Source organism: Necator americanus, chromosome II (genome assembly GCF_031761385.1).
Source record: "Necator americanus strain Aroian chromosome II, whole genome shotgun sequence".
In the NCBI taxonomy this organism is placed as follows: Eukaryota; Metazoa; Nematoda; class Chromadorea; order Rhabditida; family Ancylostomatidae; genus Necator; species Necator americanus.
The window spans coordinates 39,155,819-39,180,658 of NC_087372.1; the positions used below are offsets into that span (position 1 = coordinate 39,155,819).

The following is a 24,840-nucleotide window of genomic DNA, read 5'->3' on the forward strand; positions in this document are numbered from 1 at the left end:
TCTTTGCGAAAATTACGCACTAAAAACTGATTAAAAACTAATTAATCAGTCCATAATCGCAGTAAAAACGAATGCATCGAAAAATGAAGCATATTACATTACAATATACAAATATCGTTAGGTTCTGTATGAACAAACATCAACAAACATAATGAGAAACAAATAAAGAAGAAGAAAAAAAAACGATGTGATATAAGAAAAAACACAAACACACACACACACATAAAAAGCAGCATCAATACCCATATCGTTGATAAGGTGATAAAATGAGCATGCTAGATAAAATCATCACAGTTGATTACTATTACCTTAATTTTAATAATCGCTTGAGATCTTCGGTCAATATGAATATCACTGGCAATATGAGCAACGCATGGAACATACCCAACAATCCTACTAAAAATACTGTCTTCCAGAATACAGCTACAACGTATGCCCGCACGAACATCAATGGGAACATTCCTGAACGAGAAAAAAAAATATTTTTAAAAAATTCAAAAGACATTCAGAGACTTAACAGCCAATGAATAAAGGCAATAAGAATTTAAGTGAGCCAGAGTTCCCTGGATAGCTATAGGGACATGAGCATTAATCCACGCTTAACGGTTTATTTCCCCGGGTTCCCCCGCGTTAGTTTAGGAACCGCCTTCCCCAGCGTAGGATAGGAAAGACATCCACTTAAAAACACTTTAACAAAGAGAAACATCTCAAGAGGAGAATTTCCCCGACTCTCTACAAATGAATTTTGACTCTCTAGAAATGAATTTAAGAAAAAATAGAAATGTTTCATGTGTTACAACTAAGTATCAAAAGGCAAAAGCTAATGAATGAAGTCTAAAAACATCATCCCACGAATCTGACGTGGTATGGATTTCCGAAGTGGACGAACTCTATCCGGCGTCATAGATTGCGGGTTCAGGGATGGTTTCGGTCATCTCTACCTAATCGTAGTAAAAAAAAACGACGTGAAGGACTCCGCTTTTCACGATGATTTCAGTTGCAACGTTCCACCCCTGCACACGCGCCGCATCCAGCTGCGCGCAGCGGTCCGAAGCCAGTGAGTTCTACTCGGGTACCTAATCAAGTGAAACTTAGTCAATACGTTGCTGATGGGAGCAAAACGTATGTATAGAAGAGCGTTCTAACGCTCCTCGTAGGAACTAAAGCGGTTCCCACGCTGTTTTCTAGAACGACTAGGAAGAGGTGTGCGGAACCACCCCTGATTCCGGAATCTACAACTCCATCTATAGCTTTTCCCGTGGATTCCCTCACTACGTCAGATTCGTAGTATGCTGGCTTTAAATTCTCCACAAAATTATGGACCACATCAGCGTAAATTTTCAGGAAACTGAGTATCAAAAAAGAATAGCTTCGTAAGATGATGTTAATCCTATCTATGGATTTTTTTCCATGAACTCGTCAGACATTTCGATTGTTTAGGTGGTTCTAAGGAATAGAATATCGATTTTTCCCGAAACATCTATGGTAACATTAATCCCTAAGCAACTATCTCGTGCAGTGTACGGTAATTTCAAGCCAGGACCTAGTAGTGGTCTAGTATTCTAAGGATCAGAAAATCGGTTTTCCGGAGTTACTTAGCAAAATTAAATCCCAGGCAACCAGTAAGTAATCAACAACTATCATGTACAGTGCTCGGTAATTTCAAGCCGGGACCTGGTAGTGATCTAGTAGAGGAAGTTAGAAATACGTGGACGATTAATATTGGATTTTCCTAGTCCTCTGAAATATTATAGGCTTCTTCTAACTCACCCATTACAGTACTCAATCCACTCTGAGCTACAGGCCATCCAACACCGTGCAACGTAGCCACCAATCGTTTGACAGATTGCTCTCGTATCGATTTTTTCGATGATTTATTGATTGATTCGCTGCTTGAACTGCTTCCTGATTCCACCGTACCGGTCTCGGACTGAAACTTAGTCTCGTGAATGTATCACTAAAGTAAATAAACTATAAATAAATAAGAAAAATTGATTACCTTCATGACCTCTTTGCACTCCTCAGCGGCATGCGCAAAGTAATGGTAACAGACATGAGCTGAGTAGTCCACGGAGAATCCGATACTCATCAGGATACTGATCAATGATACTGCGTCCAGATTCACACCCCATAGATGAAGATAAGCGATGATTCCTATAACGAATTCATTCCAGAGAGAGAGAGGGGAGAAATATTGTCTTTTTGATTTGTCTATTTGAAATATAGGAGAAATATAATATAGAAATAGAGGATATGGGTTTGGCACTCACCTACACATATGGAAATAATCGATATGATCACTGAAATGATCGCTTCGAAGTTCATCACGAACAGCAGCACCAAGAGGGACATCAGAACGACCGCAGACACTAAAATTGCTACGTTTAAATAGTTCTGACGGTTCTTCTACTGTTTCAGAATTTATATTACTTATATTATTTATTATTTTTGTGATTTTTTATGTTACTTACATTATTTATTATTTTTATATTATTATTTATTGATAGGCGTATTTACGGCGACCGCTTCATTTACATGGATCATCCTATATCCTGAATTTAAAATCGAACGCGTTGGGACATCCCCATAGGGATTGACAAATGCCGCTCAGGATTTATATTATTTATTATTTTTATATTATTATTTATTTAGAGTCTTATGGTATTATTAGACGGTTTCAAATGGTACAAGTGATATTTCACGAGTAATTATTTGCATTTTGTGTTCGGATGATCGCTCCATTTACATGGATTATGATCCTGAATTTAAAGTCGAACCCGTAGGGATATCCCCATAGAGAATGATCAGTGCTGCGAACTTTATTCCCCACTTTATTCTATCGTTTTAAATGTGCAGGTCTCAGGGTTGCTTAGTCCTGCGTTCGTTACCATAACTCTCCAGAATCAATCACGGCACGTGAACAAATTTCGGAATATGTTCCATAATTTCGTGCCTATCACAAAATTTTAAGAACAGAATCTTTTCCGCAATACCCACCGGCAGTTTGCAGGAAATTTTTCGGTACACTTGCTGCACTTTCCGTTGGAACTTTCTCGAGTGGATGATGAGAGAGCACGTTGAACGGATAGGATGCGATGATGGCACGCCTGGAAGAGAATTATGGATTATGAAAGCATCTAATATAAAAAAAGACTAGCGGAAAACTTCCAGCTTTTACGCTCTTCCAGAAATTAATTCAGCTAAAGACTTCCAAATTACGGCATTCAATATGTATTTTTATATTTATATTTATATTTATATTATTATATATATTATATGTCATGTCCCGTTATTATATATCATGATATTTTATTATTTTTTTGTTTTATAGATATGTTTTTCTTTCTATTTTAAAACACAGCAAAAATTAACTTTAAATTAAATTGGCTAATAAGAATTAGCTTCTTAACTAATAAGAATTATTGGGCTAATAAGAATTAATTAGAATTAACTCCTCCTGAAATTAGCTCAGCCAAATACTTTCAAATTACGGAAATTAATATATTTTTTTCATTTTTATATTTTTATTTATTTATATTATACATTTTATTGTTTTTATCATTTTGTAAATATAATTTTCCATATCCTAAAACTCAGCAAAAATTATTTCAGCCAAAGACTTTCAAATTACGGAATTCAAAACGACCGGAAGTTTTCAAATGTATGAACCTAGAAATTAATTTAAAAAAAAATAAAATCACCTTTGTTCCATAAGATCCTGAACCTCCGGGAATGTGCTCATATTGTGGTAAGCGATAATGAAATAGAAGCCATCCATCACTTCAGTACCATTTTTTAGGTGCCTATAATTAGTGAAGCAATAAAGAAAATCAATAATATCGCTTCACGCACCTTTATAAATCAGTAATGCTAAAAAAAACTCCTTACTTGGTAGTAATGAACTTCTCCTCAAATCCATATTCACGATAGGTTTTAAGCATAGTTTCTGGCATCCAGAAGTCTTCTTCTTCACCCCAGAAGGCGATGGCCTAAATCTCCAGGAATTTTACTATAAATCTTTTCTGTTTGTCTTTTCTTTTTCGTTTGTTTTTGTCGTTGTTTTTTTTTCTTGTTTTTCGAAGCACAAATATGAAAACTTTCCTTCCACAGGAAAAATCAATATACCGATGAGGGAATTTTCTACTCAAAACCGCACAACTTACAGTATTATAGTCTCGCGTCCAAATAATCGTCGATTCAGGTCCCGCTGCATATTTTGGGATTTGTTCCAGATGTCCAATCATCTCTTCGAATTTCTCCCGAATAGTTACATTTTGGAAATCAGGTATTGGATGAACGGCAAAGTTCACAACGAATGCCTCTCGCAACACGAAATCCTGGAATTCCCACATTAACCTGCTTTTCTTGATGCTGAGACTTTTCGAGCGAAAATTGGTCCCCATAATGTTACCTGGCGACCGGCTCCCTATCTCTTTGGGCGCTCTGCGCCATTTTTTTTTTTAATAGAAATTCGCAGTCATTGCTATATGTCCTACAAGAAGAATACACTATTCAGCACTTAATGCCCCTACAAGAATAATGGATTATTTAGATATCCACAGCCGCCTGGAACCAGTTTTCGCGCTAACGCTATGAGCTCAATAGTTGCGTTTTTTTTTTGGAAAAGAAAATAATATTATTAGAAAAGAAAATACATATTATTAATCAATTGAGCTTTTTCTCACCTGCATTCTACGAGAAATTTCTGTAAGTGGTGATCCTTGAAGATAGAGATTTTCCATGTCAAAATGGGTGCTCACCTTGCTAGCGAAGAATGCACTAATCTTAAAAAAAATGTTTTTTTGGTGATTAGGCAGAAATTTTTCGACAAGGGTTACAGCGAAACGGTTAAACGTACCCCAATATGCGAGAAGAAGAGCAGCATTACAAAAACTTTAGCCGTTTTTGTGTGTAAGCAATCGCTAAAAATTTCCAGACGACTTTTCGGTGGTTTCGATTGTACCGGTGTGGGTGTGAACATAATAGAGAACACGGGTTTCTCGCATACTTTTGCCTTCAACTTTTCAATCGATGGAATCGTTTCCTGAATTGGAGTTGCGATCAATCTATTGATTTTTAGAATGGATTTCTATTGATCTTCTGCTCCCAACCAACCTTGTTCTTTATTGCTTTCACATCCAGTCGAATTTGTCGCCGAACGATGAAACTCATCACTGCTGTGAAGAATGTCATCTGAAGTTTTATTATTATTAAAATTATTATTTATTATTAAAATATGTATTCAAATGAATTTTTTTTTTTGGTTTTATTTCGCTTAGACATCACTGACCTGATAGACATAGTCCACAAACAGAGCAAGTGAGGTGAACAAGCAGAAAAGTCGTACGACAGGCATGTTGGAGAAAAGGCCGATGGCAAAGCAGAGAACATCTGGAATAAGGAGAATTTAGATAGTTTAGCGGAAATTTACTAAAAAATCATCTCTTTTTGGTCCCGCAACGATTACGCCAAGATAATTTAGGATAAATCCAGGAGAAAATCTAAGTCCTGAGGTAGTTTTTTCTTTCATTTTTCATTCCGAGAGCATTGATATCCGAAAATCATATAAGTTTTCCCCTTTTTCCGATCTGCTCACTCACTCACTCACTCGAAATCACTCAGCGCGCTCACGTTTTGTCGGTTAAGCCGTTTTTAGTCGACGTATACGCATTATCCACTTAAATCGCTATTGAAATCCACGCACAGACTGACCATAAACGTCAGAACAGCGCAGCAACAACGCTTTTTTTTCTCCCCGAAGGAACAAGTGTTTCAAATCCAGATATAAATTTACTTTTTAGGATTTTTTGGCGATTCTTCAGGAGACAAGTGAGGAAAAAACTAAGGAAAGAGAAAAAAAGGACAGTTTTGAAATAATCACAGTGTTTTTTTTTTGCGTTTTGCGTTGGTTAGTAGCATGGAAAAGTAACTAAGTTAATTCTTCCAGATTTTCCGCTATGATCCTCTAAATTATCTAAAAATAAACTCTTGGAGGGACTTCATTTCGTCTAATTCCTGCAATTTCTGTGGATAATCTGTAGAATTTAAGTTATTCCTCCAAATTTTCAATTGTGATCCTTTTTCGAAATTTTCTCCAATAAATTTTTTCGAAGGACTGCGTCTTTATTTCACCTAATTCCTGAACGTTTTCCACGGAATTCGCCGACCTTGCTTTTCAAGCACTTTTTAACACCTATCTCACACTGTATATTATTTGCAAAAAAAAAAGAAATTAAAAATTTTTACCGGTGACAGATGTGACAGTGACAGAAGCTCCAGATATCGCTACTGACTCGGCAATTCTCTGCTCTAGTGATGCACCTTTCCTAAACCGAAAATTTTAAGAAATCTTCATCCGAGACTTCTTAAACGCTAAAAATCCTTACGTTGATTGTCTCCATCCAGCCAAAACAAGGAATGCGTCATCGATACCGATCACTATAACCAGGAACGGTACAACGGTAAGAATATTCGAGAAGGGGAAGCCGAGCCAGAACAGGAAACCACCGGTCGTCCACAGGGCCATTGCCGGTGAGAACACACCAACCAGCGACTAAATAGCGGATTTATTTGGAACCAGGAAGAAAATTACGGTAATCATGTGACCCGCACATACCTCCATATATTGACTTCTATAGAATGGAACATCAACAAGAGTGACAAGCATGAAAGCGACAAGTATGAGAACAGTAAGACCAAGAAACGGTAATGCAACGATCGTGATATCCCTAAAAGAAGGAAATCCAGGAAATCTTTTGTGAAACCCATGGAAGGTTTCGGAAACTTTTGTGGAAAATCTCCCACCTCTGTTCCTTCATCTCTCTAGCTCTACTCAGCAGGGCATAGTTTAAATCATGAGAAGTCTCGGTCAATGAGGCAAAAATTCGTCTCAGCTTCATCTCGAAATCATGCGCCAACACTTTTCCGTTCGGCAGCGATGTGTCCACCTGAAGATTATCTGCTGGATAATGGGTAGGTTTTGGTAGATGTCATTTTTCTTGAAATATTGGCTGACTTATTTGGCTATGTCTATTTTTTTACAATTGTCTTTTTTTTTTCAGGATTATAGCTCACCATGTAGTGCAGTATCACCAGTCGAGCCTGCTCCACTTCATCCGGCCTTTCACGTGAGTACGTCAAATCACCAAGCGACCAACCGAGGAAAACACGTTTCTGAAAATCTCTGCGTTCTAATTTCTCTTAGTTTTCGGTGAGATATTGTGGATTTGCTGAAGCTGAAGAACACTAATACCGCGAGAAAAAAATGGCGGCAACTACTGAGAACTATTTTGTGTACGGATTTTACAGCGCATCCGACTTTTTTTTGCAAATTTTACGGTATAACCTCCAACATTGCAGGAATATCTACGTAAGCGCTTAATTGTTTCCTCGTTAAGTACCCAAACCCTTATTTGGACGCAACAGACTCATTAGACATGAATCATATTTGATCCACTTTTTTTGTAATATTTGTTGAAGGAATTCTTTTTTTTAAAGTAGTGTCACTTCTTGGACTTCGAATTAGAGGAATTTAGGTTTCTCTGGGACGGCTAAATAACTAGAATATATCAAATTATTAATGTATTATTATGTATTAAAAGCACAGCTCCATTCTGGCTATTATAAAGAGAATAACTTAAGTGTTTTAAGATTCTAAAAACGTCCGTAAGTGTTAGTGTGCCGCTTACAAGCACTTCCAATGGCTTTTTATTTAATATTTATTTTTGTTTTATTTTTTATTTTATTTTATCTTATTTATTTTGTTTATTTATTTATTTACTTTAATTTTTTTTTCTTTTAATCTTTTTTGGATTTAGAAAAAAACTTTTCATTAAGAACTACTCTTATCCCCAGAATTCTCAAGGAAAAAAAATACAAAATCACGTTACAGGCACCCGCATTACAGTGTAAAGAGAAAAATTGTCACAATGGATTATTTCTTTTTTTTTATTTTCTTCCTTATTTTCTTGATTTTTCATCGATACGAAGACTAAACTTCGGAACTCTACGTCTACAGCAGGGTTCCGAATAAGGTAAAGAGATAAGGTAATCGATTTTTTGAACGACTTCATAGAAGAGAAACAGGTGGCTTGCCAGCAGGTGGCTTTTTTGACTGTAAAGGGTCCCATTTGAGGGCCCTTCTGAAAATGGGAAAACCACAAACCTGAAGTGCTTGAGCGATTGGGAATGTGAGCTTCATCGATGACATCCCTTGTGATGCTAATGCAGTCTAAAAAATCACATAAATATTTATTTTTTCCCCTTAGAAAAATCCACAATCCACACTGGATGGGAAATACGAGCTTTCCAGAACAGTTCCGATATGAATAGAATTTTACCTGTAAAAAAGCAATGACCGCAGTATTACTGTCAGCACAGTATACACCACAAAAGTCATGGTAGTGGTAGTCAGTGATTCCATTCGAAGCAGTAATATTCTCAGTGATAAACTGAAATTCGTTCAGTTGAATGAAACAAATATTCGAATGAATAATCCGCAAACGACGGACGAACCTTTTGAACTTCTTGCATTTGATCCAATGCTTCCATAGTTAACACATTACCGCCATCTTTTTTTGTGACAAGTATTTGCATCTGAAATCAATCGCACTTAGATGGTCCCGTGTACGATTATCCGGCCCCCGTAGTACATAGCACATCCCCCCGTCGTGATCACCAGGCTAGGCTAGGCTCTGAGGAGAACTCGTTTCGAAGAAAATCCGTACGTGGTCGAGGTGAAAGTTGTCGACGGCGCGTTTGCAAAAGCAACCCCCGTCAAGTTTGTGCCGTCGTGAATTGCGGCGGATAGGAACACATTCGTAACGCTACAACTCAAAAAAAGAAAACATTTTTGAGATTATCGTGATTGTGAGGATGACCTTTGATTTTTTAAATAAAATAAATTGCATAATGTTAGATAGTAAGCTGTATTTGGTGGCTATAAGGTGTCCATAAAATCCGTTACTTAGTTAATTTTACGGTTCTAGGTAGAACACGAAGGATTTCGTCTGAATATCTGACTAATGACACCAAATTAACTATTTCACCATTTTCAGGGGATACAACTTTTAATAAAATAAATATTTTAATAATATTAAAAAATTTTACAGTAAGGTTTACTTGGAGCTTATAAGGTGTCCATAAAATCCATTAATTAGCTAGTTTAACGGTTCTAACGGTTTGAATATGGAGGATTTCAACTTAATAATGACTGCCTAATTAACTGCTTTACCATTTCCCGGAGGATTATCACGAAAAGATAGAAAGATCAGGATTAGATGGATTTCATGGACAACTCCAATAAAAAAAGATTGAGGTGGACTGAAAAACATTCTTTTTTTCTGACCAGATAGGGTCCCATTTGAGGACTTCTGAAAATCTGCGCTCGGAATCGTATAAAGAAGAAGCGGTCGTCTTATAGACCTTTATCCAGAATTAAACTTACCTTAATTAAATTAATGAGGAGCTGTGGTCGCAGAAGACTCAATTCTATGAGTTTTTCAAGAATAATCCATAATTTAATAAACCCAGTAAATTATTAGTAAATTAATTATATCATTAACAAATTAATTAGGTTAACTACCCCTTACTAAAAAGCCAGATTTCAACCGGGTGGCCTCTCTGCGTTTTTATAAATTATCCACAAAGGGAATCCACTGACGGATTTCAATTTTTCCACTTTTCAATTTCCACCTTTTCATATTGAATAAATTATTTCGGGAAACTGGCTGAAGATTCTCGTTACTCTTGAGCTACTGTATGACTAAGAAACTGGTTTGTTCCCCCGGTTCGTAGTACTGCTGTTCTTTCCGCTAATTATAGGATCTAACCATTCTACGCAATGGTAACGTTCGTTCTAAGATCTGTCACATCCATACACCATCACAATCAAATCATGGGACCCAGCACAATCCTTCTGAACTTGCTCAAATTCCAACATTTAGTCACATAGATAGAAAGGGTCCCCACAACCTCGTCATAAAGGGATTGGATTGCTCCGATGTGCACGAAAAAAACTTAGCTACAGTAGCATTTGCAAAATAATCGTGTCCTTGATTGAGAAGACCAAAAAAGTGATTTAACCTTGGCAAATGGGCCTTCGCGAAAGGGGGAAAAAAGAACGCGGAAACACAAAAAAACGAATTGATCGATTCCGATGTGTTCTCGAAGAGATGTTGAAAAGATTAACAGGAAAAATTCCCCCGGGTAATTCGAAATACGTACCCGATAGTGATGCGATGCGGAAGCATATTCAAATGGTAACAATGCTTTTTCCTCCACACGTGATAGAGCATCGAGCGGTGCGTAAATATCCCAAATATCATCCTGTGAATGGAAAAATACCATACCATAGGATGAGAAGATCGTCAATAGTGTTGGGATGATCTGTAAGAATACAAGAAAAAATTACGGTAGGATTACGGTAGAACAAATTGTGTTCATGTTCGTCGTGCACGCTTTCTCGTTCTTTTACAGAGTCAAGTGTATCTATACTGGTTCTATAGATAATACACAAGTCAATGCGCATACTCAAAAGTAATCGAGACATTCTCACAATGACCTCTCTTCCAGAAAGAAAACGAGACACGTTACGGTTAACATCAAAAGTGTTGTGGTCGTGTGTCGAAAAAAAAAGAAAAAATGATGAAAATTATCTTAAAATTATGCTGATCGAAATGGTTGTTAGCACACATAGGGCCTCTACTTGGAAATTATTTATATGGTATGGATTTTCCCTCAAGGATTTTCCCTTTTCTACGAGGTTTTCTCTTGAGAAAAATTACTAAATTCAAAAAAGTTTTTGTTGCAGATTGTGTTGCAACTTTTTTGTTCTGACTTTTCCTATCCGATGTGGTACATTTTTGTAGAATAATAGATAAATTTCTAATCTTTCCACAATTTTTGTAAGTTTTCCCCACATTGTAAGGATTGATGTTGTTTGATTCTTTTTATTGATTTGATTTTTATGATCTAAATCTTCCTTACTCGTTCATCAAAAGATTTTCCAGCAAGAAATGAACTGCTAAAAGATCCACCAGTTTTTTTTTGAATGTACTTTTAATTTTTACAAACGATTTTTCGGTTAAAAAAAAACTTGGTCATCTCTTTCACATTCTGTATATCTTTCGTTATTGTATCTCTAGTCTTAAATAAAAGAACGAGAATTCGCTGTCTCTTTTTCAGTAATCCTAGAAAATTCAATTTCCATGAAAATCTATGATTTCTCGTCACCTATGAGTATCCTGAAACTCTAATTGATAATCGAAAGAAACTCACGATAAAAGGCCATGGATGTCTGGCGAGAAAGTTTCCGTAAGCGTAGAAAAAGCGCTCTAGCGGCCTCATCACCTGAAAAATGGACGTTCACGATTGTGTGCGAACAAATCAAGTCGAGCGAGTACTTCTGTTTTTTTTTTTCATTTCACGGGTGCTACGAAACAAAGAACATTTTAAGCGCATTACAAGTGCAAAATGTCACATAAGCAAGTTTTGTGCCACAGTGGAAGAAGACCGTGCAGAAGTCCTATGTTCGGAAAGTACAGGCTATGGAACGCAAATTCACGTAGGTGACAGAAAATTGCCTTCACGTACCCCCCATCGAACAGTCCTTTTTTTTCGTAAAGGTCATCGACTTATGTAAAATGAAATAATTACAGCCGGCTCGGCCGCCCCGATTTTCAGAAGGAAGACGATGAGATGAGGACGTAGAGGAGGGTGGTGACGGTGACGGTGTAAACGAGGCGAGCGAGGGCAAGAAGAAGGAGGAGGCGGACGAGGTGAGAAGCGAGGTCAGAAATACATGTCCTCATCGGTTCTCATATACAAATTACAGAGGTGAAGGATTCATGGAAGAAGCAAAAAAAGGCGTGATGCAGAGAAAACCTGCTTGTTGAAGGGGTGAGAAATGGGGGATTCCAATGAATTCCTTCCATTTATCGCTTTCTCCCATTTTAAAGGTCAGGAATGAATTTTGATGATGATTATTTTTGTGTTTATAGAATTTTCCCCTCAAGTCTGGGAGCCGACACGAAGAGGCGAAACTGTGGGTTAAGATTTTTGCCTAAAGAGGTAGAGCTAATTTCTGAGAAATACTCAGAAGAGCAAATTATCCTTACAACCTAAACCTAAGTCTATTAAGCCCAGACTTTCGCTTTAGGAAGACGGAACAAGTTCAAAAATACCAAGAAAAATTTAAATCACCGCTCCGAAATTTGTTCGGTTTGAATTTTGAAAGCCGAATTTGTACAAAAGGCAGGAGAACCGCCGCTCACTAACATCGTTATGGAAAAGCGTTATGGAATCGCAGAATTCACAATTTCAGCACAGAAACGAGAACAAACATCATCTAAGAGGAGAAAAACCGTTGGATGGGTATATTGGATTGGATAGCAAGCGATGAATGCTGTAGGATACTATACGAAATTCCAATAGTTGGCAGAAATTCCGAAAAAGGAAACTCTTATAAGTTCCACTAATCCTGAAAGCTCATCTAATAATCCTTTAAAGACTTCATATGAAAGTGGAAACAGTGGGAAGGAACGGCGGGCTAGGGGCTCGATTACGGGGCCGATTTTAAAGGTTTTCCATCGTCGCTGGACCGCCCCCCTTAAACGCACAAAATGATCGGCTGGAAATGATCGGATATCGATGATATCGTGGATTTGACGTGATATTCGTTGCTATGGTCGACTGTCGACCTATGTAGATGTAAAATGAGGCGGGAACTCAGTCAGCTACGAATGAACGAAACAACGAACGTACGAACGAACGAACGAACATTCGTACGATTAAGTGAAAGGATAGAGATTTCTATGCATATCCATCCCGCGTAAAAGGTCTCAAGGCAGCGATAATTGGGTGCATAGAGTTTCCAACCTATTCTCCTACGACTGGAAAAAGAAAAATCCTTCCTATTCCAATAATATCACCGAATTAAGGAACCTATGCAACTCCATCTGTGAAAAAAAATTAAGAATTCCATAGATTCAATAGTATTTAGAGGAGTTTTTCTGACTGGAAATCCATGAGCTTTGACACCTAAATTCCTAATTTTCTGGAAATTTTTGTAAAAATTCTTGAACGATTGCCATATGCACTGCCAACTAAATTTCAAAATCTTTTTTTCCAAAAATTTCAAAAAAAAATTTGCAAGACAAGGGTTTTATCTACAATGGTCTAGGTAATTCAACTTCGAGGATTCCTTGGAGTATCCAGGAGAAGAAATCAAGGGTAATGTGAGGCATAAATCTAGAAAGATGATCTTTCGTGCTCTGATTGATCTTCTCTTCCCGAAAAAAGAGGAAATATTCCAGTCAAATAAGTGTTTTCGCTTGAAACTTTCCCTTCGGCCACGAAAATATCGATATTGTGCTAGCAGTAATAAAGATGGAATTTTTTTTGTTGTTATTTTTCCGATCTCATTAAATGCGGTGGTTGCAAAAATTTACCCTAAAGTCCGTTCGAAAAAGAAACGACAATCTCGAAAATTTCCTCAAACACTGCGCTTAAGATATTTGAACTAGTTTCAAACATATTCGGGCACTCAAAATATGAGAAAATTGGAATATTTGAAAAATTGGAAAAGAAAATGGAAAATTTCCACGGAACATCACCTTTTCTAGGAATAACTGGTTCCTCCTCAACGTAATTGAGACAGGATGTAGGGTTATGTTATTTATCTACTAATGTTATTTACTTCTTCTTCTCTCCAAGAATACCTTTTTATCGTCTCTAATTAAATGAATGAGTGAATAAAAAAAAGAAAGAGGAAGGAGAACGAAAGAGTACTGTTAATTACAGTACATCTACGTCTAAACGAACTAATGGAATTACTCCAATGTACTTCACAAAAAAATTACGGTCGAGATAGACTTTCGTGATAATTTCTACAACTGCACTTGAAACAAAATTACGGCGAAAAACCTAGTGAAATCTGGAATGATGATATCTCCTTAAAAATTCATTCTTAACTGTGTTTTTTCCTCATTTTAATTTTTAGCTTTAATTTGGCTTTAATTTTACTATTTCTCTATTATTATTTTATTTTTTTTATTTTTTGATGTTAATTTTTTTTTAAGTTTAATTTCCTTTTTTTCTAATATGTTGAACGGTATGAATACATCAATTTACGACGGGAAAAAAGAAACCAGAACGAAAGTCTTTTTCTACAAGAAAAAAATAAAGCCTCTAACTTTTGTCCCGTTCTTGGACCACAACATCACAGAAAAACCCCATTAATATGCCGTCAACAAGAAGAACAAGGACAAGAATCCGTGAGATGGGACGAGTTTCATCGTTTTGACAGCGAAATTGAACGTGCTTCTAGTAACAAGAAGTGTGTGTGTGAACGCAATAAACGTTCAGAAAAACGATGCGAACGAATTTCCCCTGATTCAAATGCTACGCATGTGAAATTCGTTGATGTTGTTGTACACGTGCGGTTCTACCGCCGCTTAATAGGATTAATCGCCAAGGGCATGTTCTTGATTAGGGCGCGTAATCTATCGTGTCCCATTCAAGGTCAAAATGATTCAAAATTCCTCTACATCAAATCTAGAATATTTTTCAATCCTTTTTTTTCTCGGATTTCTTGGAGGGTTTCTGATTTCTTTCTCCTTTCTTTCTTTTCTCTCGTTTTCTTAAATTTCCTTTAAAGGTCTTAAATAAATGCTAAGTCGAAACCTTGCTTTTATCCTCATGGATGCCACAGAATCGGGACAAAAAAACGCTGACCTACGTTAGAAATAAAAATATAATTTAGAAAAAAGAGATAGAAACAGAACGAAACCAGTAAGCAATCAATCAATATATTGAAATTCATTAGTAATCGTTTAGATCTTCTCAGATTGTTTTTTCTGTTCATTTATTAATATTATTTTTTTTTATTTGTCTCCTAATTTCTGAGATTTGAGTCTTAATATCTGGATTACTTGTTCTCTAGAGTCAGATATTTGGGAATTTAGAAAAATTTCACTAACTTCCCTGGAAATCCGAAATATTTTCCAAAAATCAAACCTAAAATCAACAACGAAGAAAAAAAATGTACCGTAGAGTTTCCGTTTGCAGTACTTCGAAGTGAAGTTTGACGTAGATGTTTTTGGATGACAACGAAAATTCGAACGATCTGAAATGCATAAAAAGGAAATAAAAAAAATATAAGAAACAGAAAAAATGAAATCAAATATAAGACAGTAACAAATATCACATAGTTGAAGAGAGTTCTACGATGCCATGAGATTAGACAAATCATTAATGCTATGCCAACAATAGAACCGGTTGAACCGGAGGATGGATGAGGAGAGGGGGAGAGGGAGAGGGAGAGGGAGAGGGAGGTGTGCGCGCGGGGGGGAGACGTGGCGGGGAGAGTTTTGCGGTGGACCAGAAGGAGAGGAGGAGATTAGGCGGATTCGCTGAGAATGAATAGGTGCACACACAAAATGGGCAGTTTAAATGCGTTTTCTCGACTACACCAGGATTCCGATTTCTAGTTCCATGTTAGCTGGAACAACATAGAATTCAATTCGATGGACGATGGGCGATTGTCCCTGACGTGCCGGAGCGCCTAGAGTTAATAAACCAAAGCGCTTGGCTTGGTCACTTATTGAAAACGAGAAAAAAGAAGGAGGAGAAGAGTAGAAAAAAGTGTAGATGACTTTTGTCTCCAAAAAACACTAAATCATTTTGAAAAAAAAGTGAAACAAATATAACAATGATTTTTTTCGAAAAAAAAAATGTGGTACATTAGCTACGCTGATCGACGTCGGTGAGAAAAAAAAACTCTAGGAATGAAGTCTGGACGACGTTAGTAAGAATGGCAATGATCTCATGAAGAAGTGTTTCTTATTCTGTAGCTTCATTTCGATAAAAAGTAAAGAAATGCAAAATTTTAGAAATATTCGCTAAACTGCTAAATAATAAGCGAAGAGGTTTTTAGTAGAAAAGACGTGGACTTTTCAGGCTAATAGAAAAAAGAACCCTTCAAACGACACTATAGCCGCCTTAGAAATTCACAAGAAAACGGTAATACAATGTTTTTTTTTGAAAGAATAAAGTAAGCCGGTAAGCGCTAGATGCTCGCGCTGACAGCTCCTAGCAGGAGAGCGATTGGTGGGAGGTCGAAGCGAAGCTTGGAACAAAGACAATTTCACCTAGTGATCTTTGTCTGACAATTTCATCAAAGACGAGACATAAAACGAATCACGAACGAATCTTGAATCAGGCAAACATCGCAACGGAAAATCGCAGCGTGCCACCCGAAAGAAACGTGTTTTCGACCCCATCGACGTACGTATACGAGAAGGGCAGAAGGAGAAGCTCGCAACAAAGTGTTACACCCACAAACACACACACGCACACAACCATAAACAGCAGGCAACAGTGTTCGAGATTTCAATGACGCCATAAACCAGTGCTTTCTCGCCACCCACCCACGCATGTGGTTTCGGATGTACTGAACCACAAATGAATGAATGTGTGTGTCATCTACACGTTTGTTTCACCAGACGAAAACCAGACCAACATCGAGACAAAAGTGAACGGTTCACGCCAACAGAGAACGGTAAAAAATATCCATGAGGAATGACGGGGCTTAAATCTGATGGTTTTGTGGACAACGGTGACGGATCAAGTTCCTTTAGAGAGGAGGACGACTAAATAGTAAGGGAAGTGGGTGGGGCCAGGCAGGCATGTGGCCCTTGTGGTGGACCTTTTGTATTGACCAGGTGACCGCTCATTCCTGAGGTCGACTTGTTCTCTGATCCACTCATAGAGCGATCACGGATCTCACGTATTATCCACACTCCAGTTCTTTGATAATTTCTAACCTTTACGTTACCAAATCTTGCTGATCAACTAAATGGCTCGACAAAAAAAATTGAGGTAAATAAAAGCAACTATAAAATCGATCACGAGAAAAAAAATTATCGAAACAAACAGATCTTTATATCGTTATAGGAGAACTACGCTAGAAAATGTGGGTGAAGCGCAGTCGGTAAAAAGTTCGGCTATGGCTGAATGACCGATGGTTTCAACTAACGCACTAACGGGCCAACCAAACCCTTCATGACTCCGGTACCGAAAAATAGCCACTAGAATTCTCTGCGAGGATTAAAAACACGGATCTGACACTTCCACTAGCCCCCGCGAGTCAATGTAGGGCTGTATAGGCGTTCATAAACCTCAAACGATCCTGAATTGAAGTTGAATGGATTGATAAGGGCCGGTCACTTTATTCTTTCCTCTAGAGAATTACAGAGATCTGGAAGCGTTTGTTAGGTGCGAGATGGGTGCATAATGACCTTATGGATAGTGTTTATTGTTCGCCGAACGGGTCGAGTTCGACCCATTCTGTAGCGCGACACGTTCGCTTTGGCAGAGATCCGAACATATAAAGGAGACACCGATGTGCGCTTAATGATGGCCACCGGATAACAAGAAAGAGGCCATGGGACATCTCACCATTATATGATGTGGTATGCCTATGGATCAAAGGTGTGCATGTGTTCGGTTCTTAGGTGTGGAACGATCCGCTCCTGAGGTTCTAACTCCTCTCACATTTCCTCCTCAAACCACTTAGGTCTTAGAAATTATGTACGGATAACAAAGGGGAGAATTTTCTAGAATCCGTTTTTTTTTTCGAATATGTCAACACAGTTAAAGTTAAATAACACAATAACAGTTAAAATTTCTCGTAAAATTTTTGACGACACTTTGCCAGAATGACTCTTATATACTTTTGCCTTTTTTCCTACACTTTTAGCGGATAAGGAAGCTTCATTTTCTTTTGTTTTTTTTCCAGTTCTTCGCTGATTTTTTGTTTCTAACCAGGACAAACGTTCATGCTAAATTTTGAAGAAGGGATCTTTCGGAGAAAAAATTCCACTCTTTTTAATTCTTTAATTCTAATAAAAAAATTTTTAATTCTTTTCTTTCTAATTCCACACTTTTATTTTTCTCTTCCTCTTTTTAGCGGTTGCTCTTCTGGAACCCCAGATTTTTTCGTGGAACTTTTTCCCAACAATCAAGGGATTAGTTCGAAATAGTTAGTTCGAAAAACAATATAAAAAATACATGTGTAGAAATTTATATTATTTGAAAAAATCTAAAAGGATCCTTCTAAATAAACATCGACACCTTTTCACAAGAATATCAGGCTTCTGTTTGCTGCAGAAACATCACCATAGGATATCTGTGATGATCGTAAAAAAATAATTAATTTTTTCCCAACATTTTGGTATCGAAGTCTCGCAAAAATACTGTTGGCAGTAAAGCGAAGAATTAACTGTTAAAGAAAACCAGCCCAGCTTCCGGAGAGAAAAATCCAATTTAAAATTTAAAAAAAAAACAAGTCAAATAAACGGGTTGTTAAACTAAAGCGAACAGAGATCGAGAGTGCCGCGAAGAAATCCAGGTGACACCGCTGTAGCTTTTTTTACAATGATGGAAAAAGAAATAATTCAGGTAATTACAAAACTACCGGGGAAAAATCCTGGTTATCAAATTAATTACCGAACAAACAGCTCACATTTAATCGTGACGATTATAATTTAGTTAGACTATTATTATTATTATTATTATTATTATTATTATTATTATTATTATTATTATTATTATTATTATTATTATTATTATTATTATTATTATTATTATTATTATTATTATTATTATTATTATTATTATTATTATTATTATTGTTATTATTATTATTATTATTATTATTATTATTATTATTATTATTATTATTATTATTATTATTATTGTTATATGGCATTAGATTATTGGTATCAGAACAAGAATATTATTTGCATATTATTTATCTACATATTTTCTTATTTGTTTACTTGGTCATCCTTCCGCCCTTGTTTGTCCTATCCTTTATAGAAGTTCCTCTTTAAAGATCCCGACGAATCGTAACGAAATCCTCAGGAAAGTAATTCTTATCCGATTAGAATCATCCAGGAACTCATGAATCCTCATAAACAAGCCTTTACAAAATTCCAACACTATTGTCGAGGAGTATTTATCATGAAAACGCCGAATTCCAACTATCCAAACCAATTTTGACCGAGAAATGCTTATCCATGAAAACACAAAGTTTCCTAGAATTGTGTTCATATATTAACATTCTTCTGCTTTGAAAATTCGGGTTTTATTGCTTTCAAGAATTTATCCGCACGAAAAAAAGAAGCGCTGAGCTACCTACGCAGGTACTATTCGACCTTTTGCGTCGCTGCGGCAACGCAGGAGGTCGTTAGGTGCGAGATGGGTGCACTATTATCTTACGGATAGTGTTCATTATGTATCGAAAGGGTCGGATTCGATCCTTTCTGATAAAGGAGACATCGGCGCTGACCGACCGTGCGCTTAATGATGGCCACCGGATAACGAGAAAGAGGCCATGGGACATCACACTATTATGTGATGAGCTATGTCTATGGATCATAGGTGTGTATGTGTTCGGTTCTTAGGTGTGGAACGATCTGCTCCTGAGGTTCTAACTCCTCTCACATTTCATCCTCAAACCACTTAGATCTTAGAAATTATGTACGGATAACAGAAAGAAGAACTTTTCTAGAATCCATTTTCTTTCGAATATAACACAATAACAATTGGAATTTTTCGTAAAATTTTTGACGACACTTTACCAAAATGAGTCTTATATACTTTTGCTTTTTTTTCCTACATTTTTAGCGGATAAGGTCCAACTAAGTAAGCTTCACTAAAGTTCCCTTATGTTTTTCAAGCTGTTTGCTGATTTTTTGGTTCTGATCAGGACAAAAGTCTACGCAAAATTTTGAAGAAGAGATCCTTCGGAAAAAAAAATTCCGCTGTCCTCTTTTTAACGGCTGCTATTCTGGAGCCAGGATTTTTCCCTGGAAATTTTTTCCAACATGAACCGCATTAGACTGAAATACAATACTTATTTCAAGAAATCTAAACGGATCCCTTTAAATGAACATCAGCACCTTTCACAAGAATATCAGGCTTCTCTTCGCTGCAGAAACTTCACCATAGGATATCTGTGATGATCGTTGGAAAGTAATTAGTTTTTTTTTCAACATTTTGGTCTCGAAGTAGCGCAAAAAAACTGTTGATAGAAGATTGAAACACTGATTGTAGTAGAAGCAAATAATTAAATGTTTGAAAAAAAAATTTAGCCCACCTCCCTAGGAGAAATATGTATTTTAAAAGAAAAATTTAAAAAAATAAACAAAGAGATTGCTAAACTAAAGCGAAAAAAGATCGAGAGTTTCGCAAAAGAATCCAATTAACATCGGTGCAGCTTTTTACGATGTTAGAGAAGAAATAATTCAGTTAATTACTAATTACAAACTACCAGGGAAAAATCCTGGTTATTAAATTAATTACCAAACAAACAGCTTACATTTAATCGTGACGATTATAATTTAGTTAGGCTATTATTATTATTATTGTTATTTTTATTATTATTATTATTATTATTATTATTATTATTATTATTATTATTATTATTATTATTATTATTACCAGTGCTAGTAGTACTAGTATTATTATATAGTGTTAGATTATTGGTATTAGTACAAGAATATTACTTATCTACATATTTTCTTATTTGTTTACTTGGTTACCTTTTCGCTTTTTTGTCCTATCCTTTATAGAAGTTCCTCTTGGAAGATTCCGAAGAACCGTCTTTAATTAATCTTCGTAAGGAAATCCTCAGGAAAGTAATCTTTTCCCATTAGAAACATCAAGGAGCTCATGGATCCTTATAGAGAACTTATGGAACTCATGGATCCTTTAAAAAATTCCAACACTATTATCGAGGAGTATTTATCATGAAAACCCAAAATTTTCTATAACTGTGCTCATATATTAACATGAAAGGAAAACCCCTTTCTATTTCTTCCAAGAATTCATTCCAGGAAAAAAAAAGAAGCGCTTAACTACTACACATATACTATTCCACCTCCGGCGTCGTTGCGACAACGCCGGAGGTCGTTAGGTGCGAGGTGGGTGCATAATGACCTTATGGATAATGTTTATTGTGCGTCGAACGGGTCGAAAGATTCGGATCCTTTCTGTATTGCGACACCGTTCGCTTTGCCGCAGATCCGAATACAGAAAGGAGACATCGGCGCTGACCGACCGTGCGCTTAATGATGGCCACCGGATAACGAGAAGGAGGCCATCGGACATCACACTATTATATGATGAGCTATGCCTATGGATCACGTATGTACGTACGATTCTTAAGTGTGAAGCGACCTGTTCCTAAGGTTCTAATTCCTCTCCTATTTTTTCATTTCATCCTTGTGACCTGAGAAATTATATGTAGACAATTTAGAAGAGGACTGCTTCAAGATAGAATTTAATTTTTTTTAGTTCTTAATTTAAATCACACTATTATTTTATTATTGAACATTTTCTAAATTTTATGGAAAAACATGGATACTAAAACATAAAATGCCCCATATTTAGAAGAGATTTAGAGGAGAGAAGTGAAATTATATGTAGACAATTGAAAAGAGAACTGCTTCATACATTTTATCAAAATTATATTATTACTTTAGTTTTATACATTTCATAAATAAAAACAATGACACTGGACTACAAACTGCTCCATTTACGTTTAGTTGAGATTCCAAAAAATATAAATAAATAATATATAAATAATAATAATATAAATAATGTCTCATAATTTTTTATGGCTTATTCAAAACATGTAAAAACAAAAAGCAAAACATATTTCGACTACACTATGATTTCTATCACCCTATTATCCTATCTATTCTATCTATCATATTAAAAACATAATTTTACAGGGTATAAAATAATTATGTTATTTCTGTAGAATATAAAGAAACGATGTAAAGAAACGAGAGAACAGATAAGCAAGGGATTTCATGTCAGCTATTGATGAAAATCCCAGTTTTTTTTTGTTCCAGTTAAGAGGAATGGTTGCCCAATTTTATTAGATTTCTGCCCTCTTATTTTATCGAAAGCTTTGACAGATCAATTTTCATTGTTATTTTGAGTGCAGGTGAAGACAAATGGGTGCTGAAAGAGCCTTTTATTCGATCTACGGCCTTCAAAAAGGACTAATTCAGTCATGATCTATTAAATCAATAATAGGTGCTAAAATATACACGAGAAAAAAAAACTAGCGTAATCCATATAAGCAAAAGTACATAGATTGAGATAGTTCTGAGAAGTGATTTTCAGTTTGGAAGACTTTGGAAGAAACTCGAAGTTAGATTTATTCGGGAACTAATAAGAGTTGTGTCAAGATCAAGTCACTTGTGACTTTTTTCAGTTTACAGGGAGATTTGTGAGGAGCGGATCTGTATACAGTTTTCGAAGTTTTTTTTTTAGTTTTTAAAACATCCATTTGACCATTTCGCAAAATTATCTAGGAGCTATATAATTTCACTAAAAACAAATCCGTGCAACTGATGGTGAGCAACTGATTGGTTTCAGGAAAGGAAATTTTCCAGTCACTACATGCGAGTTTCCGGAGATAATTTAGTTGAATTCTCTGAGAATCACAGGAACATGAATGAAGTGGAAAAAGTTCAGAAATTAAAATAAGAAGTGGCAGAAAAATTGGATCCGAAAATTAATCCAATTCCTTGACATGTCACATGAACAATTATTTTACATCACACCAGACATAGGAATCTGGCGCCGGCGCACTAATCCGACGCCGGTGGGACCCGTCGCAGCCCTCTTATAGCTGTGTGGCGCCGAAGCACCAATCCGACCCCGCGGGACCCGTTGCGCCCCCTTCCATAGGTATCTGGCGCCGGCGCACTAGTCCGACGCTGTGGGACCCATCGCTCTCCATTTTATAGCTTTTTTTTATCTGATGTGGATTGCAGTGATTTCGGATTGTGATGTGTATTTAGTATTTTGTTGAACTGAGACTTCTTCTAAGTAACCAAAATACGCAGTTTTCAACAAGTTTGGTCTCCTCTTTAGTTCCTTATGTTGCGTTTACAAAATTAGTTAGTAATAAATAATTAAATAAATTGTTTAATAATTCTTGTACATATCAGTCCTGTAATTTTAGAATGGTATGCAGAGTAGGTCAACTAATTATACGATTGCAATAATTTTGAAGTTCTGCAGCAGAAGATATGCGTTGTTATTACCCAAAAAAATCACTTTAAAAAAAGAAAAGAAAAATTGACGCTTCTATGGCATTATTTAATTCTTTGCCCTTTCACAAATTTACCCTGATCAAAAATCACCGGTAAGAATTTCCGGAAAAAAGTCATTGAGCAGCAATAAGGTGTCAGAAAATGGTCGGAAAAAAATCCTGCAATTTACAAAAATGACAAGACGTTTCCGCTTCTTTTCACGTGAATATATCGCCGGAGATTATGATGGCTTCTTCAAAGCCAGCCACTACCAGACGTCGTCGATCATTGTTCGTGGGTTGTGGGTTTACGACGAGCGAATAGCATGAACAAACCGGCTATAAGTGCTAATATATCAAGGACATCAATGTTCCTACACAACTGTAATTGATCTCTTCGTCGGCGGAGAGATTTCATGAATTTGCAGAAAAAAAGTGTTCGCAATCCTAAGAAAAAAAATAACGAAGAGAATAACATCAAGGTTAATGATCGGAATTCATTCGTTTATACTCAGCGTAAAACAAGAGGACGGATGCGAAAAAGACGATGGTAGGGACTAAAGCTACTACTAGTATACCACTGGTTCTTCCCTTATTCTTGATAGATTCAACGAACAGAAGTACACACGAGGATAAGTATTTACGCTCAATTACGTCGTATCCCATACAAGTACACTAAAAAATCTCTCAGCGAGAGATCGTAGACGAACAGACGGTCAAAAGAATAGGATCCACAACGAACGTGTTTGACACGTTTTTAACGCAACGACAATGCTATGAACACGTGTTGTTGTGCACGTACATGTTAAACGTGAAAAAATTGCGGTTAAGCCGCCAAACAGACAACGTTGCACGCTAACGCGCTACAATACGAAAAAAATGACCCATGGGCAATTAGCGGCAATTGAGCGGTGAATGGTTGAAATAGTTTAATTAGAATAATCTCAACTAATATTGAGCAAGATGGATTTGGCTAAGTTCTAGTTTTTTTTTTGAACTGAGTCCGTGAAACTATACACAGTGGGAAAAAAATTAGAAAAATTAAAATAAAAATTAGGAAAAACAAAACGTAATACAAAATATTGGAATTTTTACTGGCACACATTGCCCTCGAAGCAGAAAGAAGCGAATGGACGAAGACTATTCAACGAAAGAGGAGGAGTCCGCTTTTTTTCCCCCTCATTTTACTTCTTCCACTGCTCATTGGTCCAGCATCAACCAATCAGAGCAAAGTCTCCAACACAACACAATAATTATCCTCATAATACAGTAATAAGAAGCTGTTAGTGAATGACAATACAGTAGTGTGTACAACAAAAGAAACGATAACATAACAACTGATAACAAGTGCCTCTGAAAATCCAGGAAAATATGTATTTTGCATCTAAGATCTGTTGTTTTAAAGCTGAAACGTTATTTTTTCCCCTGACTTTCTGACAAGTAATCTCTTCTACATCAAGGTCCCAAAAATGTAAAACTATGCGCCCACGTGGGTCACGTCGATGATACTGTATTAATAAAAAATCTCAAAAAACAACATCAAACCACGTACCGGTGCATAATATATTTTAGGATTAGCAGTATATGTCGGAATATTGCGTTGTTTCCCGGTAGAGTAAGTCTGGAAATCGTGTGATCGAGATCGAGTACCCTCCTGGATAGCGTACACGACGTATACTAGTTCTACTCGAGAAACTGGATGAGTACTGAGGTTGCGCATCCAA

At 36.5% G+C, this 24,840-nt stretch overlaps 2 protein-coding genes across 3 annotated transcripts; one reads left to right on the top strand and one right to left on the bottom strand.

The window, feature by feature from the left end:
- Positions 1-304: 304 nt before the first annotated feature.
- RB195_020798 (uncharacterized protein) lies at positions 305-17,345 on the bottom strand (the record flags this gene model as incomplete). Of its 2 annotated transcripts, XM_064189269.1 has the most annotated exons (24): positions 305-462; positions 1,771-1,930; positions 2,000-2,154; positions 2,271-2,369; positions 2,998-3,107; positions 3,702-3,803; positions 3,889-3,989; positions 4,164-4,337; positions 4,686-4,784; positions 4,859-5,044; positions 5,116-5,193; positions 5,291-5,391; positions 6,247-6,326; positions 6,387-6,553; positions 6,617-6,728; positions 6,805-6,947; positions 7,075-7,173; positions 8,165-8,230; positions 8,340-8,450; positions 8,515-8,595; positions 10,225-10,386; positions 11,278-11,349; positions 15,047-15,124; positions 17,298-17,345. In XM_064189269.1, the coding sequence occupies 24 exons, from the start codon at positions 17,343-17,345 to the stop codon at positions 305-307; spliced, it is 2,742 nt and encodes a 913-aa protein (XP_064045149.1). The 2 variants fall into 2 exon arrangements, with proteins under 2 accessions (XP_064045149.1, XP_064045150.1); XM_064189268.1 differs by lacking the exons at positions 15,047-15,124; positions 17,298-17,345 and having other exon boundaries at positions 11,278-11,346.
- A 1,090-nt stretch (positions 17,346-18,435) lies between these two features.
- On the top strand, positions 18,436-19,466 carry RB195_020799 (uncharacterized protein; the record flags this gene model as incomplete). The annotated part of the gene is made up of 3 exons (XM_064189270.1): positions 18,436-18,490; positions 18,550-18,779; positions 19,335-19,466. 3 exons carry the CDS (start codon positions 18,436-18,438, stop codon positions 19,464-19,466), a joined length of 417 nt encoding a protein of 138 aa, XP_064045151.1.
- Positions 19,467-24,840: the final 5,374 nt, after the last annotated feature.